The sequence below is a fragment of the Anoplophora glabripennis genome, unplaced genomic scaffold (assembly GCF_000390285.2).
Source record: "Anoplophora glabripennis isolate ALB-LARVAE unplaced genomic scaffold, Agla_2.0 scaffold35, whole genome shotgun sequence".
Lineage (NCBI taxonomy): Eukaryota > Metazoa > Arthropoda > Insecta > Coleoptera > Cerambycidae > Anoplophora > Anoplophora glabripennis.
Window position 1 is genome coordinate 1,211,728 of NW_019417117.1, and position 15,554 is coordinate 1,227,281.

The following is a 15,554-nucleotide window of genomic DNA, read 5'->3' on the forward strand; positions in this document are numbered from 1 at the left end:
CGTTTTCGTGCTATATTTAAAAAACTGCAAAAGTGCATTTTCACCCCTATCTTCAATTTCAACCCTCTAATTTAATAGCAAGCACCCCGCGGTTTTTTCATTTTTAATGAAAATGAAAATAAAAATGAAATTCGAATTGAGCGGCCATATGTCAGTCAATTTTCATCCAAAAATACTTACAATTTCTTACTTTGAAGGAAATTTTATCTGCTTTTTTTTCTATGAAGCAATGCCTATATTTACTCAAAAAAAACTAGATGCAAAAAAGTAAAAAAAAATCAAAAAATCGAATTTTTTGCTTTTTTCAAATAGTTTATTAACGAATTTTTGCATAAAATTTTCCTTTAAAATTTTTTAAACAGACCATTTCGATAGGAAATTCAATTCTCTAAATAATTTTTCCTATGAACTATATTGAAATTTTGCTTAGTTTTCGACCTACAATTAAAAAACTGAAAAGGGTGCATTTTCATCTTTATCTCCAATTTCCACCCGCTAATTTAGTAGCACTCCGTGGTTTTTTAATCTAAAATGACCCTTTGAACGAATTATGCAATAAAATTGCTTAAACGTCTTTTATCCACGACTATTGTATAATGTACCCATTATACGTCTGTTTGCTCGACCTTATTAATACCCATTAATCACGGCAGTGATTAATGAGTCATTAATCACTACTGTCAGATGCTTCCTTGATTTAGCTATATTATATTGTTCTGCTACAATCAATCGGTTTTTAAAATTTTATCGTGTAAACCACTAAATATTTTCAATTCAGTGCTGTACATATATAAAAAAAAAATTAAAAAAGTGAATTTTCCTAGACCAGATTCGAACCCAGTACCCGCGGTTGGAAGGGAAGGAGCATCTACACTGAGCCATCAGCGACTTCGCTTGTGCGAGTTGTATATCTGTTTCTTAACATACCATGTTTTTCTAAACATTTCATAAATCTAAGTAACTTTTAAAACAAAACAAATTTGACTCAAACCTGTCAACATTATTGTTTGTGTGCATAGATTTCTCAGTGTTTTGATATTTTGTGTTAAATTGTGTTAAAAAACGAACTAAAAACAAAAAAAAAACTTCAACAAAAATATTTAGTAGTCGTGGATAAAGTATAATATTCTACTCCCGTATAATGGCTATTATCAACACGGTGATTTAGGCCACTCGCCTGCGGCTCGTGGCCGTAAACTTCACCTCGTGAATAATACCCATCATTATACGCTCGTTGAATAATATACTATTAACCCTGCTTTTTTGGATATAATCAATAGCCTATAAGTTTCAAACAACAAAATCAATATCAACTTGAAAATATTAAATGGGACATTAAATGTTTGGAACAAACATAATGTATAAGGACGTTGGGTATTGTTATTTTACTTATTTTTCTGTTTTTTTTAGTTTGCAAAAATAATTAATTAATCAGTGACATTGTTATGCTAGTATATATTATTTACTCTCTGTTCTTATTTTTGGAAAAAATATGTAAAACATAGTGATATAAACATTATGAGGAAAATGTAGATACACCATATATTATTTCTGAACCATCTTAAATTGAAATAGAATTATTTTTTATGCACTTTAAATTTTACTAAAGAATATAATGTAGTTAATAGTTATGCATCTCTTATTTAATAGACATTGTTAGCTAATATATAGAGTCCCTTCAAGTTCACCACAAATGGGTATATTTAGAAGCCCTGGTAGCTCTTTTTCTCTAGGGTTTTCTCTAGCTAACAAAGAGGCTTATTTAAACCAACCAGTAAGAGTAGTTAGTGAAATTACGCTGTTTAAGAAAAGTTGTGATTATAAACCTTAATATCTAATATGTTTGATAAGAGATAATTTTTTTTATTAATAGTCTCAATATTTTTCATTCACTGGAAAAAATACAGAAAAAATAAAAACGTAAAAAATAATAGTACGTGGTCGCTCTTATACTAAACTAACATTACTTTTTTTAATTAAATAGTCAAGATTCATTTTTTAAATAGCACTGAAACATTTGTCTACGCCGCTACTGTGCTCCCAAACTCCATTGTATGTGCGTGCTTATCAATGTTGCCTATTAGCTTTTCAAACTAATGGAAAGGTAGAGAGCTAAACTGCAATGGAAAACAATTCCGTAAAAACAAAAAAGATTACTTTTATATTGCTTTGCGACGTGTTATTATATTGTTTTGATGTCGCAATGTAAAAGAAGTGTGGAAATTATAAAAAAAATACGAGAGGTTTCAACTTACTCTAAAGGAAATATTCCAAATTGTGAATGTTGTTCCAGCTAGAATGGTTTTTGTAAGTTGTGTTATTTACTCTACAGGGTGTTTCGGGGCGATAGACTTAAAATTTAAATTTGGGTGGTAAAAACAACAAAAAAAGGGAAGGGATATCTGGGAATGCATTGTTCTCAAAAGGATGTTGATGTTGATATTAAAAAATTTATATTTTCTATATTCCAATCTTTTATTAGTTACTAATCTTTTTAACTTATATTATCCCTACTAAGCATTTAATTCCATCTCAAATAACTGTAGAAATTTTGTTTGTTATCAGCCACATACAGCAGAATATTATATGGCGTCTATACTTTTAATTTTATTGTCTAGTGTTGGCCAGTTTGTTAATATGATGTCACCTACCTTAAGGGCGTTTAGTTTACCTTTGAAATTTTCAGAATATACAGGGTATCCCAACGAAAATTTGACCCCCCCTATAATTGGAAAACCGAATAATATTTCAAAATTCGCCGAGACCCGTCGATTTTTGTTCTTGGAGGGAGCGTTTTTGACAGTCAAGCCAACTTGATATGTTCATCCTCCTAATGCCTAGCAACCCCAACTTAAAAATTTCAAATGCAACTACCCCACTTGTGGCACATCATTTTAAAGCCCTTTTCATTGCGAATACAGTGACGTACCGTTTTTAGAAATCGGTTGAGATTTGACAGAATTATTGGTTACAAACGAAAAGATGACAAACCAACTTACGCGTAGTAATTTCTACACAAATGCCCACCACTAATAAGTTTTTCATCTACTACACATGACCGCATTACCTAATTGTTATTGATGTGTCTATCAGTTTACAAAAAAGTCAGAAATGAAATAAAAAAGCTGAAGCAAATAAAACTAGATACTAAAATAGTTATTAGTAGAAGATACTTAAGTTTATAGGAATTCAGACCTTTTCAAAATAACAAAAAATCAGTACTACAAAAAAAGTCGGTGTTTTTTGCTTGTGACCAAGAAATCGTTAGTTTCAGCCGTTATTGAAAGTATTAACGTGTGTTCGAAATGGTTTATTCTATCGCGGAAAGAGTAGAAATTGTTGCAATTTATTATCGAAATCACGATTGCGCTAAAGCTACAGCACGAATTTTTAATGCCAATCATCCTGAAAAAAATGTAAACCACCAGTACGTTAAACACCTGATTGACAAATTTGTTGCAACAGGTTCGCTTTTAAACAAGAAACGTGAAGTAATTGGGCCAGTTCGAAATGAAGCAGTTGAAGTGGCAGTTTTGGGTCATGTACAGATGGATAATAAGCAATCGATTACAACTGTGTCTCAAGCTTCTGGCGTATCCCGTTCCAGTGTTCATCGAATTTTGAAAAAACACAAGTTTCATCCATTTAAGATGACGCTGGTTCAAGAGTTACATGAAGATGACTTTGATCGCCGTAACCAATTTTGCGAATACTTTAGTGAACAACTTCTACTGAATCCAAATCTTCTCTACAATACATGTTTCTCCGACGAATGCACATTTATGTTGAATGGCGAAGTGAATAGACACAATTGTCGTTATTGGAGTGATACTAATCCGCATTTAATCAGGGAATTTCATACTCAGACACCTCAAAAATTGAATGTTTGGGCAGGCATTTTGGGCGACCATCTTGTTGGACCATTTTTCATCCAAGGTAATCTCGATGGAAACACCTATCTAGAATTATTGGAAAGTACAATTGATCCTAGGATAACAGAGATTTTAGAAAGTGACGACAATTTACTAGAAAATGAAATAACCTTCCAACAAGATGGTGCGCCCCCGCACTATGCTGCTGCTGTGCGACAATTTTTGGATGACCATTTCCCGGGGCATTGGATTGGCAGAAGAGGTCCCGTCGAATGGCCACCAAGATCTCCGGATCTGTCCCCTTTGGACTTTTTTCTGTGGGGTCATTTAAAATCACGAGTGTACGCCACTCAGCCGGAAACATTGCAAGTGCTACGTCAGAGAATTGTAGAAGAATGCCGATTAATAACTGCGGATGTCTTTAATAATGTTCGAACAGAATTTGAAAACAGACTGTATTATTGTTTGGAAGTTAACGGGGGTCATTTTGAGCAATTCATCAAATAAATCTGATTTATTATTTGCTTCAGCTTTCACAAGTGGGGTAGTTGCATTTGAAATTTTTAAGTTGGGGTTGCTAGGCATTAGGGGGATGAACATATCGAGTTGGCTTGACTGTCAAAAAAGCTCCCCCCAAGAACAAAAATCGACGGGTTTCTGCGAATTTTGAAATATTATTCGGTTTTCCAATTATAGGGGGGGTCAAATTTTCGTTGGGATACCCTGTATATACTTGGTAAGGTCCAGAGTCGTATCTGTTGTATTTATGTACATCTTGCGACTTAGTCGTAATTTGTATATTGTCCGTATTACTAGTTCTTGGAGAATCCATGTCTGAGTTGTCGTTATTTACCATTGAGTGTGGTGGAGATCCTTCTATGTCGGGGGGGTCTCCCCCACTAGTTACACTCATAGTCACTCAAGTATATTTAATTGCTTTTCTAGAACACTAATCTTATTGACCACTTATTTTTTATGTTATTGGATTGTTCAATAAATACTAAAATTATTAACTTAAACTACACTATTTTAGCACTAACACTTCTTATTTCTTATCTCTGATTGTTGTGTAATGTTCGTTCTCTTCGAGTGCCCTGACAACTGACTAAATATATAAATAATATTATTTTGACATTGCGATATTTATTTATTTGATATGATATACAATTTGCAAATTACACAAATTTTAAAATAAACATATTTTTTTGTAATATTAGATAGGATAAAATAGGTTGTTCCACAGGCCACTGGCACTTCAAATAGCATTGTCATGGCAGATCTAAAACAATTAGAATAACAAAAAATTAATTCAGAAAGTTTGTTATACCTACAGATAGGTACATGATAACTAATTTAATGAAAAAACGTATCAGTAAAAATTATGAACATTTTTCAAAAATAAAAAATATCTATTGGCATTATCTGATATCTATCACAGTTTCAGAGCAAATTCGATTTTTTTTATTTTACATTAAAGTACATAGTAAACTTACTGGATGTTCCACCAAGTTGTGAAAATCTTTTCAACTGTGGAAAAATTATGTTATGTTGTAAATTTCCGTTGATTGGGACATGTTTTTACTTCATCATCGTGTATCTCGAAGAGGCAGCATTTTTAGAAAACGTTCGTATGAAAAACTTTCGCACCCTTTCTGGTCCGACGTTAAATTTGCCTCATTCCACATACAGAAAGCAACATTGCACAAAATTAGTATGATTATATGTATACTATAATAATAATATATACTAACTAAAATTTTTATATCATTCTTGAGTTGAATTAAACAACTGAGTTTGAGTAACAATTTTTTGTTTCAGTGTAAGCAAAATACATTCCTGGCACTAAATTGTCAAGTGACAACACGGTAATTGAGTTTATTGCCCAGACAGGGAACTTACTTGGAATGATCTCTTTCTGGAGACCCATCAGTGGCGGCTGGCGAAAATTGAAAACGGTATATTTTGAAAATGAGGCATAGGAGCTGTACTAGTTCTCAGACCACGTAGATAACTCTCATGATGATAAAATTTCGAACCAAATTTGCAAAATAAATAATTGAAATAAGGACAGCCTCCACTCAAATCTCCAAAAGTATTGCATATATTTGTACAAAATATATTTTCTTCATAATCAACTGACAAATACAAACAGGTTTTTCCTTATTTTCCTCAAAATTTTAATTTTTTTTAAAGTTATAGTATTATGAAGTTTAAAAACTAAATGTTAGTATTGAATTAAAATCTAATTAGTTATGTTTTCAAAAAAGAACTAAACACGACTATTTTGTAAAACCCTGATTATACAAGGTGTCTCATTTTTTTTAATCCGGCTTTTATAAAAAAATGTTTCGGACAAATGTTATCAGTGTATACCAATTTCCAGTACCGTGCAGAAGTGTATTTTGAAATCATTTTCGAACTGCCCTTTTTGATTTTTTTTTTAATTTTATTTGTAAGAGTCCCCTGTCCAACCAAAAATTTTTTTGTATGTAAGAGGGATGATTGTGTTCCCTTCCAACAATTTCTGTCAATTATTATGTAGTACTAGGAATATTAAAATTTAAAAATTAATAACTCACTATTTATGTCGATTATTTGCGACAGTGGTCCTCCTGAAAGTAAAAAAAGAAAGATTGATTAATTCAACGTAAACAGTAAATTTTTATAACTTGGCAAAAATATTGAATATTTAGAAAAGGTAGGATATTTAATGAATTATAATCAGAGGAGAGAATATCAGTGACAGTACAGAACTATAATTCACACTAATCGGAATTACAAATTGGTTTTTATAAACAAAAAAAAAATAAATAAAACAGTCATAATAATTTCACACTTCGGTGAGTAAATAAGACGCTGAGATAGGGGGCATCAGGTTTACGTTGTAGTTTCGTCAGTTCATCTCACGCATTAATACAATATTATACATAAAGAAATTTAAAATACCTTGATGTAAAGCGATTTTGTTGGATTGGGTTTCTTAATAAAATAATAATAATGAAATAATACAAATATTACAACAGCGTCAATAATCGGTTGTATGCACATATTATATTAAAAATGTGAATTAAAATAATAAAGAAAATTAACAATTCATTAAAAGAAATATTTAAAACAGAGAAAACGAATAAATAGAACACTTACTATGATCATGGGTACAATTATAACAACTTACACATATCCAAGAAATTCATGAGTGCTATAAAAAACGTTATCAAACAGATATTTTTTTCAAGTTTTTTTTAAACAACTGCATTTTATTTCAGAGGAAACTTATTATATAACACAGTACCAACACAGATAGGATTCTTCTCAGATAATGACAGAGTTACAGTTTTAGCTCTTTAAGATACTCTTTACACGATGTTCTTTGTGATGCACCAACTATGAGTCTAATAGCTTTTTGTTTGTATTTTAAATATTCTGTTAATATAACTAAAGGAACCCCAAAATATAATACCATACCGCAAACGGGCAACAAACTGAGAATGACTGAGAATGAATGAGACTGGAAATAAGAAGTGGATCTTATTTGTGGAAGGGCAAAATGGGCGGTGACTATTAGACGCCTTCATTATAGCCATCTTTCTCTATCGCACGGATTTCTATGACTTACTTTATCGCTCTCACGTAACGGCCGATGAACCATGGGGACTTTCCGACCCTGTATATCTATAGATTAGGGTGGATCTGTTTTGAGGTGGATGTGAGAGGGGGCAAGCAATTTTTTTCTGGATTACCTTCAGTACAACTCACATAATAAAAGTGTAGATCCCTAGATCTGGGCGAGGTCCGGAACATTTTCAAAATTGCAAAAATGTTAAAAATTGTTTAAAAATATCTATTTTATCTTAGTTTTTTACTTATATCTTGGAACCTATGCACTTTGGAAGAATATTGAAGAGGAAAAAATTTTAGAATTTAATTTTGCACAACATACTGTAAGTTAAAAATGTTTAAATTTATTAACAATGTTGCAAAAGGTAAAATAATCAAGTTTTTTGGATAATCTTTTTAAAATATTTTAATTGCTCCGAGGGCATTCTAATTTTGGTAAAAAAAACCTGAGAGTATAATAAAACAACACAATAAATTTCATTAAAATCGGTTAGATAGTTTTCGCAAAATAATTAAAAAAAAAAAAAAAATTGATAAAAATTTTTCGAATTTTCAAAATGTTGCACAGCCTCAAATAAAGCGTCTAGATACTTGAAAATTTTTTCACATAGAAGATACCGCTCAACTTTTCAAATGGTTGAAAAATTGAAATCGATTGATTAGTAAATTTTTAAAGTTAACAGTCTTTTTTTATTTTTAAACAATTAGATTACATTTATCAATTTGCAATTTAGTTTTTTTCAAAAATTATAATTTTAAAGAAGTATTTTTTGTTAATTTTATCTGTATTTAACAAAAAAATTAATTTCCAAATAAAAAAAAATTAATTTGTTTAACAAAAATAATTTTAATAACTGTAATAACTATAACTAAATATATTCATATTCAGTGTTGAAATATGTACGTAAACAAATTTTTTCATTGAAAAAATGCAATAGCATAGGTAGACCGGTCAAATTAGTCATAAAAATAGTGGTCAAATAACGAAAATTCCGACAGAGCTAAATTTTGGTGGAGACCTTGGGTACACCATTACAAATAAAGTGTCAAAAGTCCCCACCGATCCCATGTGTGCTAAAAAAGTTATTCGGAGTCAAAAGTCAAAATTTGAGGTTTTTTGTTTTTTTGGTCGTTATAACTTTTTTTCTGGTCATTTTACAAAAAAATTACATCAGAGCATTTTGATAGAGGGGTTTTCAAGGAATAATTTCCATTATAAACTTTTTTTCAAATTTGATTTATTTAATATTTATTAGGGTTTTACAGCGATGCGAATCTTACACTATTCTCCAGTACTAGTAAGTATATATTAATATGAATGATTAGGCATAGGAGGTGTCCTTCAAAGTTTTCTTCCAGTTGTGCTACCACGTGCGTGACGTATTTAATTGTTAAAAGTATTTTGAGTTTTATGGACACTATTTTGAATTTTGTGGACAAGAGGCGGGTTTCAGTGTCGACCAAGCATAATCAGATGCAGATACCCTCATCGTTCGCTCCACTCTTGCTACATCCCAATCGTTCGACTCAATCACTATTGTCGCTGAAGATACGACATTCTTGTCTTGCTCACAGCATTTGGAAGAACACATTCAAATGTATTTTTTTTTAAACCATCAAAAGGACGTACAGCCGAACAATTATATTGTCCGTCAAGTTTTATGTACGGAGACGTCATTGTGGATGATCTGTTGTTTCTCCATACCTTCTCAGGATGTGACACGACTTCAGCAGCTTACAACATCGGTAAAATGAAATTTTTCACAACCCTGGAGACACGTCCTGAGTTAGCTAGTGGAAAAGCGTTATTCCACAATGAGATAGTCAACCCTACTTTGCTCACTGCTGTTGGCGAACGTTTTTTCATCTCTTTATATGGTGGCAATAAAGATGATGATTCTCTTGACAGTCTTAGATATAAACGATTCGCCAAGTCAGTGGCAAAGAATACAATTAATTTGTTTTCACAGCCCGCTTGCACAGCCTCCGAGTATCATCAGGTCCAGTCGTGGCTCGGGAATTACAACGACCCTCAAGACTGGGTCTGGAAAAAGTATGGACAAATATTGATGCCTGTTCAAAGTTCAAAACCTCCAGCACCTCCTGAGCTTCTAAAGTTGATATTCTGCCGATGCAAAGGAAACTATGGAGCAATGTGTGGATGTCGGAAGGCAGGCCTCAAATGTTCTACAGTGTGCCTGAATTGTTCTGGCAGCAACATAATGGAGATATCAAAATTAATCGAGGAGAATGATTTTGAAGATGAACTGCCAACAATGACACCACTTCATTCTTCATCCTTCCTCAACAATTCAATATCGGAAGCTCAACCAGATCCTGAGTCGCAGCCTGGCCCATCAAAGAGACTGAGGACACAGTAGATTGGGAAATATATTTCGATATTTTTAATTACACTAATTATTATGTCAGCTAGAAAATGTCCGTGGATTCTGCCTACTAGAGATACGACGTAAAAAAAACGCGCTACCAGACTCTACCTCGTAGGGGGTGGGGGAGAAGACTCAATAACTAATTAACAATATTGCAATGTCAATCATTAAAATGTTTCTTATAAAAATAATGAGAGAAAACTATGCCTAATCATTCATATTAATGTATACTTACTAGTACTGGAGAATAGTGTAAGTTTCGCATCGCTGCAAAACCCTAATAAATAAATCAAATTTGGAAAAGTTTGTAATGGAAATTATTCCTTGAAAACACCTCTATCAAAATGATCTGATGTATTTTTTTTTGTAAAATGACCAGAAAAAAAGTTATAACGACCAAAAGAAAATTTGTTCCCAAATTTTTATCAATATTCGTTAATGACTTTGTTAATTTTGGTTTTACGACTAAATGTTATGAAACCAAATTTGTAGAGAATTTAATTTGCAACAAAAAATGTGTTTACAAATTTTCTGTGCGACGAATAGTTTGCCCGATATAGTAAGTAGTAGTATAAAAACCATTCGCAGCCCTTTTTACAAGATGGCGGCCGATGCACAAGGGTTGCGACCCCACACACATGGATTTAACTTTACACTAACCCCCTCTTGACATCTAAAAAATAAAATTGCGTGCTCTGACTTTTGCACGCTAAGCCCAACAAAATGTAACATTTCAATGAACTAAATACTAAAGTTTAAAAATTATTACTCACGTGTTGTATCGATTGTTTGTGTATGTTTTCCTCCTGAAAGCAAAAAAGAAAGATTGATTAATTCAATGTAGACAATAAATTTTTATAAGTAGACAAAAATATTGCATATTTAGAAGAGGTAGGCTCTTTAACGAATTATAGTCAGAGGAGAGAATTACAGTAACAATACAGAACTACAGTTCAAACTAAGCGTAATTACAAATTGGTTTTCATATACATAAAAAAAAGAAATAAATAATAATTTGACACTTCGGTGAGTAAATAAAACGCTGAGATAGCGGATGCATCAGGATTTACGTCGCAGTTCGTGATTTCTTTCGGTCTCAGTTCATCTTAAGCCGGCTACACACTACGCAAGCGACCTCTCCGGCGGCCTGTATACCCCTACACAAAGCCATTCTTGAGAAAAATTGCATTATTTGCAGGTTTATATATTTCGGTTTGCGTAGCAATGTCACGGATTTAAAACTTCCGTGTTCAGTAGGCGATGAAAACAAGATGTTGATTGCATGGAGACTACACAAGGAGCCCGAACTCCATGTAAACAAAAATCTTACAAAAATAAGAGGGCGCTAGTGTTCCATATGTCCCTTATGTAGTGAGGGGAGATAAAAAGCGGCAGTTTGAATTATAAATCAATGTCATTTTTGTGATGTGTAAAAAATTTTAAAATAAATAATGTAAGCTATTTTGAATTATATAAATAATGAAAATATGTCATTCCGGACTGTAATTAAACTAAATAGATAATAAAAAAATATTAGCTCAAATTAGGTCAAATGCCAACCGGTGTCTTACATTGACCCAAGCCAACATTCTTCCACCCTACCATACCTGCACGTAGGGTGCCAATCCTCCGCACAAGCATAGCTAATCTACGGTCTATCGGCCGCGGGATTCGAAACCCGGGCAGATCGACACATCGATTTAAGTACTGACGCCTTAAACCGTGCGGCTATTGACCGTGAAATGGCTGAAGAAGTTGCTTTTCTTAAGTTTTGTGAACATTAGTTTTCATACATTTAATTGTCTTGATACACTTCATAATTTGCATGTGTGGAGTGATCCGAAAAAAATCCTAAAGAAACACGACAATAACGACATTACCTACCTGATAGCCACAGCAATCAATATCCTTGTTTTCATCAGCTACTGAACTCTAAGTTTTAAATTTGTGATATAGCTACGCAAACCGAAACGTACAGACATGAAAATAATGCCATTTTTCTCAAGAATGGCTTTCTGTAGGCAATTTTCTCAATATTTTTTTTTTAAATGAAACGACCTTTTCAATGTTACTGCCCGTTTCAAAAAAATACGACCACTGTAAAAGTTTTGACCGCTAAAAGGGAGAGGTAACCGGAGAAAACTATCACCCAGTACATCGATTTGACAAAAGCTTCAACAAATAATAGGCCATAATAGTTCAAATAACTGTTCCACATTTTAACGCGATCGGTAAAAGGGTTATGAAGTTATTAATAAAATTAATTTTATTTTTGACAACATTGAAGACTTGTAACTCAAAACCAAAAAGTTTTTATTTAACTTTTTTTTCGTAGATCGTATTTATTTATCGTCGTTTGCGAGTCGTATACAGGAAATGCAACGAGTTTTGACTCAAATTTATTGAGGCGTGTTTGGACACCAATGAAGGAAATTTTGAGTAAATGCTGTAAAAATCAGGTGAGCAAACATTTACTTATTTTTGTGTATTTCATTTATCATTATTTAATTATTACTGTTTGGAGTTTTCTGTTAGATAACTTGTACTGTTTTGTAGTGTGTAGGTAGGTATCTTTTAAAAAAAATAAAAAATTTCGTGTATGTGGGATGGGAGGGCCTTAAGCGGGTGGTGTGAAAATTTGCTTTCTCCTAAAAACTTGACAATAATGCATACCGCAGTACCCAAATGTTACTAACGTGCGAGGTTGTTTAATCAGCGACAGGGTATGAAAATTATGAAAAAAAAAGGTTAAAAAAGTTCTGTGTTCTCGACGGAATTTAAAAAAATAAACTTATATGTTTCTACGTGAAATGTAGCCTGCCTATAAATGTGACTTCTATTCAATGTTATACATTGTATAAAAAATTGCATTTTCGTTTATTTTTTTTTGAAGATGATAAATTTTATGTTTCGTTCGTGGATAGTAAAACGAGATGGTAACATAAAATGATTTGATATTTAAAAGGGGTGATAAGTCCATTAAGAGCAACTAGGACAACTTCGAGGACACCCTGTTATTACTATCAATTCAATTACAAGAATGTAAGCGTTCGTCCCCCACACAGGAATATGAAATCGTCTCATTTTTGCTCATACAAATGCATTATTTCCTAGTACGAATACGCAAGTCATAGGAATCAACAAAAGAATGGTAACGCCGACTAAGTGGTTATATGTAATCGTTAACACCAACAACGTCTTCAAATTTGAACGGAAAAACGCCACAAATTACATACGTTCTGCGAAGACGATTTGCTCATTCCGAGGTAAGTGCTTATGAAATAAATGAATGATGGAATACGTTATTGTGTTCCTTTCCAATAATTTCAATCAATTTTGCAGTACCTACTAGGACTTCTAAAATTGAAAAATTAACAATAACTCACCTTGTGTGTGGATAATTTGTGTCACTGCTCCTCCTGAAAGCAAAAAAAAAAGATTATTTCAGCGTAGACAGGAAATTTTTATAAATAGACAAAAATATTGCATTTTTAGCTATTTAGAGAATTATAATCAAAGAGAGAATTTCGGTAACAATGCAGAACTATAATTCATATTAAGCGTAATTACAAATTGGTATCTATATTCACAAAAAAATTTAATAAAAGGTAATCATAATATAATAATAATTTTACACTTCGGTGTAACCCCATTGCAATATTTTATTAGAAATTTCCAACCATTAAGTAGTATCAATTGATTAATTTATTATCAGAATATTTATGCCAAATAATATTTATACCAATGACGAATATGTCGACATGCTTTCAATAAGTGTATTCAGAAAAAATATTAACGTTGCAGTAAGATTATACCACCAAAGATATCCAAACCGACCGATTCCTCATAGACAAACATTGGCCTCGGTGGAAAGAAGGTAACTGCAAGTTTTTCACAGTCGTGTGTGGAATGTAGCTCATGAAAATCTTTTATAACACTTTCACAGGAATTGAATGATCCTGATTTACCTAATCGCGTGGATTTTTGTCAATGGTACATTAATATTTCCAGGCATGACATAAATTTCCTAATGAATACACTTTTCACCCATGAAGCAAATTTTCCTAGAGTAGGTGCAGTAAACCTTCATAATATTCATTTATGGTCGGAAGAAAATACTCATGAAATATTTGTTTCAAGATGTCAACATAATTTCAGTTTAAACGTTTGGATGGGAATTATAGGAAATACACTAGTAGTCTAGTAGGTCCTTTTATTCTTCCACACAGGCTTGGAGTGGCCGAATATCTTAGATTTTTGAACTACACGTCAGGTGATGTGATATATGCACGATGGGGCGCCTGCACATAGTACACTTGCCGTTAGAGAATGATTAAATTTAAATTACCCGAATCGCTGAATTGGTCGTGGTCGTGTTGCCCATGTTTGTTGGCCTGCACGTTCACCTGACCTAACGCCTACGAATTTCTTTTTGTGGAGACACATAAAAAGTATTGTTTATTCCACTCCTGTTGCCTCCTTAGAAGAACTACGCTTAAGAATATTTCAGGCAGCAGATGACCTTCGCAATAACCAAGAATGGTTTGTGCGAGTGCGTTTATAACTTCAACAGACGTATTAGGTTATGCTTGCAACAAAATGGAAATTATTTCGAGAATATTATTTAAATTTAATTTTGCATTTCTTGTTTTTCGCTTGTATTAAATTTTATTTCAGATAAATAACTTTATGTAGTACATGTCCCATAGTCGTAAGTTATCAAACATTTTTCATTAATTAATATCAAATTATTCTTAATGTTATTATTAAATTACCAGCTTATTGACAAAAAGTGTCAATTTATTAATATGATAAATAACAATTTATTTGTTATGACATCCGCCTACTTTATTTTTACAAATTTTCGCAATTACCCCTTTATTGAACGATGACGCATCTAATTTTTTTTTTACTAGAAAACTATCGGCTTTATCGAAAAATTACAAGCGGTAAAAAAGTTGCGCAATAGATCAGTATTCCCAATAAATATTTTTAAATAAATTATTTGCCTCATATAAAAAAATTCTAATAAAACATTGCAATGGGGTTGGCTGTTTCACTCCTTTATAAAATACGCCAATGATCGAACAAATATTGAAAAGTTGTCACTTTATTAGTAGGATGCTCATACCAAGTTTCGTGTCTCTAGCATTCCTCATGTTAAAGAAAAAAATTAAAATGTGAATTTCAATCCCTTCCTTTAAGAGGATATATCGCCTCAGGGGTGCAACCTTTATATAAGGTATTTTTACTTCAATCCTCTTATTTTTGGCTCTACATTCACTGGTACCATTTTTGCTACTTCATTTAAAAACACCCTGTATATTATACAGGGTGTTACCGGGATAAAAAAGTCGAGTACAAATGGATGAGGTACAAAATAATATCAGTTCTTCATATATATTTTTTTCGTACGGGCCTTCGTTAACATGTTACGGCCCCTTAAATGTGAAAATTAAAAAACTACTTTCATTTACAATCTCTAAATTATTAACTTCAGCATGATGCAAATTTGGTGATCGATAACACATGCCTACAGCTTGTTTTTGATATTATAAGTGAAACTTCAATATGCCCAGAACACCAGGGACGGACTATGCCCAATGGTTAACAACCCAGAACGCACAGTTTTGCACAGATGACGATCGCAATCTGCTTATATCAAAAATAAGTT

At 32.5% G+C, this 15,554-nt stretch overlaps 1 protein-coding gene across 4 annotated transcripts in view; it reads right to left on the bottom strand.

Moving 5' to 3' along the window:
• The window catches only part of LOC108912459, a 122,793-nt gene that overhangs the window by 63,058 nt on the left and 44,181 nt on the right, over window positions 1-15,554 (bottom strand). For 3 of the 4 annotated variants that reach the window (XM_023455941.1, XM_023455942.1, XM_023455940.1), the window contains exon 14: window positions 13,267-13,299. In XM_023455941.1, the coding sequence (XP_023311709.1) occupies window positions 13,267-13,299 (33 nt within the window). Of the gene's footprint in view, window positions 1-5,034; window positions 5,152-6,451; window positions 6,485-10,653; window positions 10,687-13,266; window positions 13,300-15,554 lie in introns of those variants that run through there. The other variant, XM_023455943.1, reaches the window with a different exon arrangement.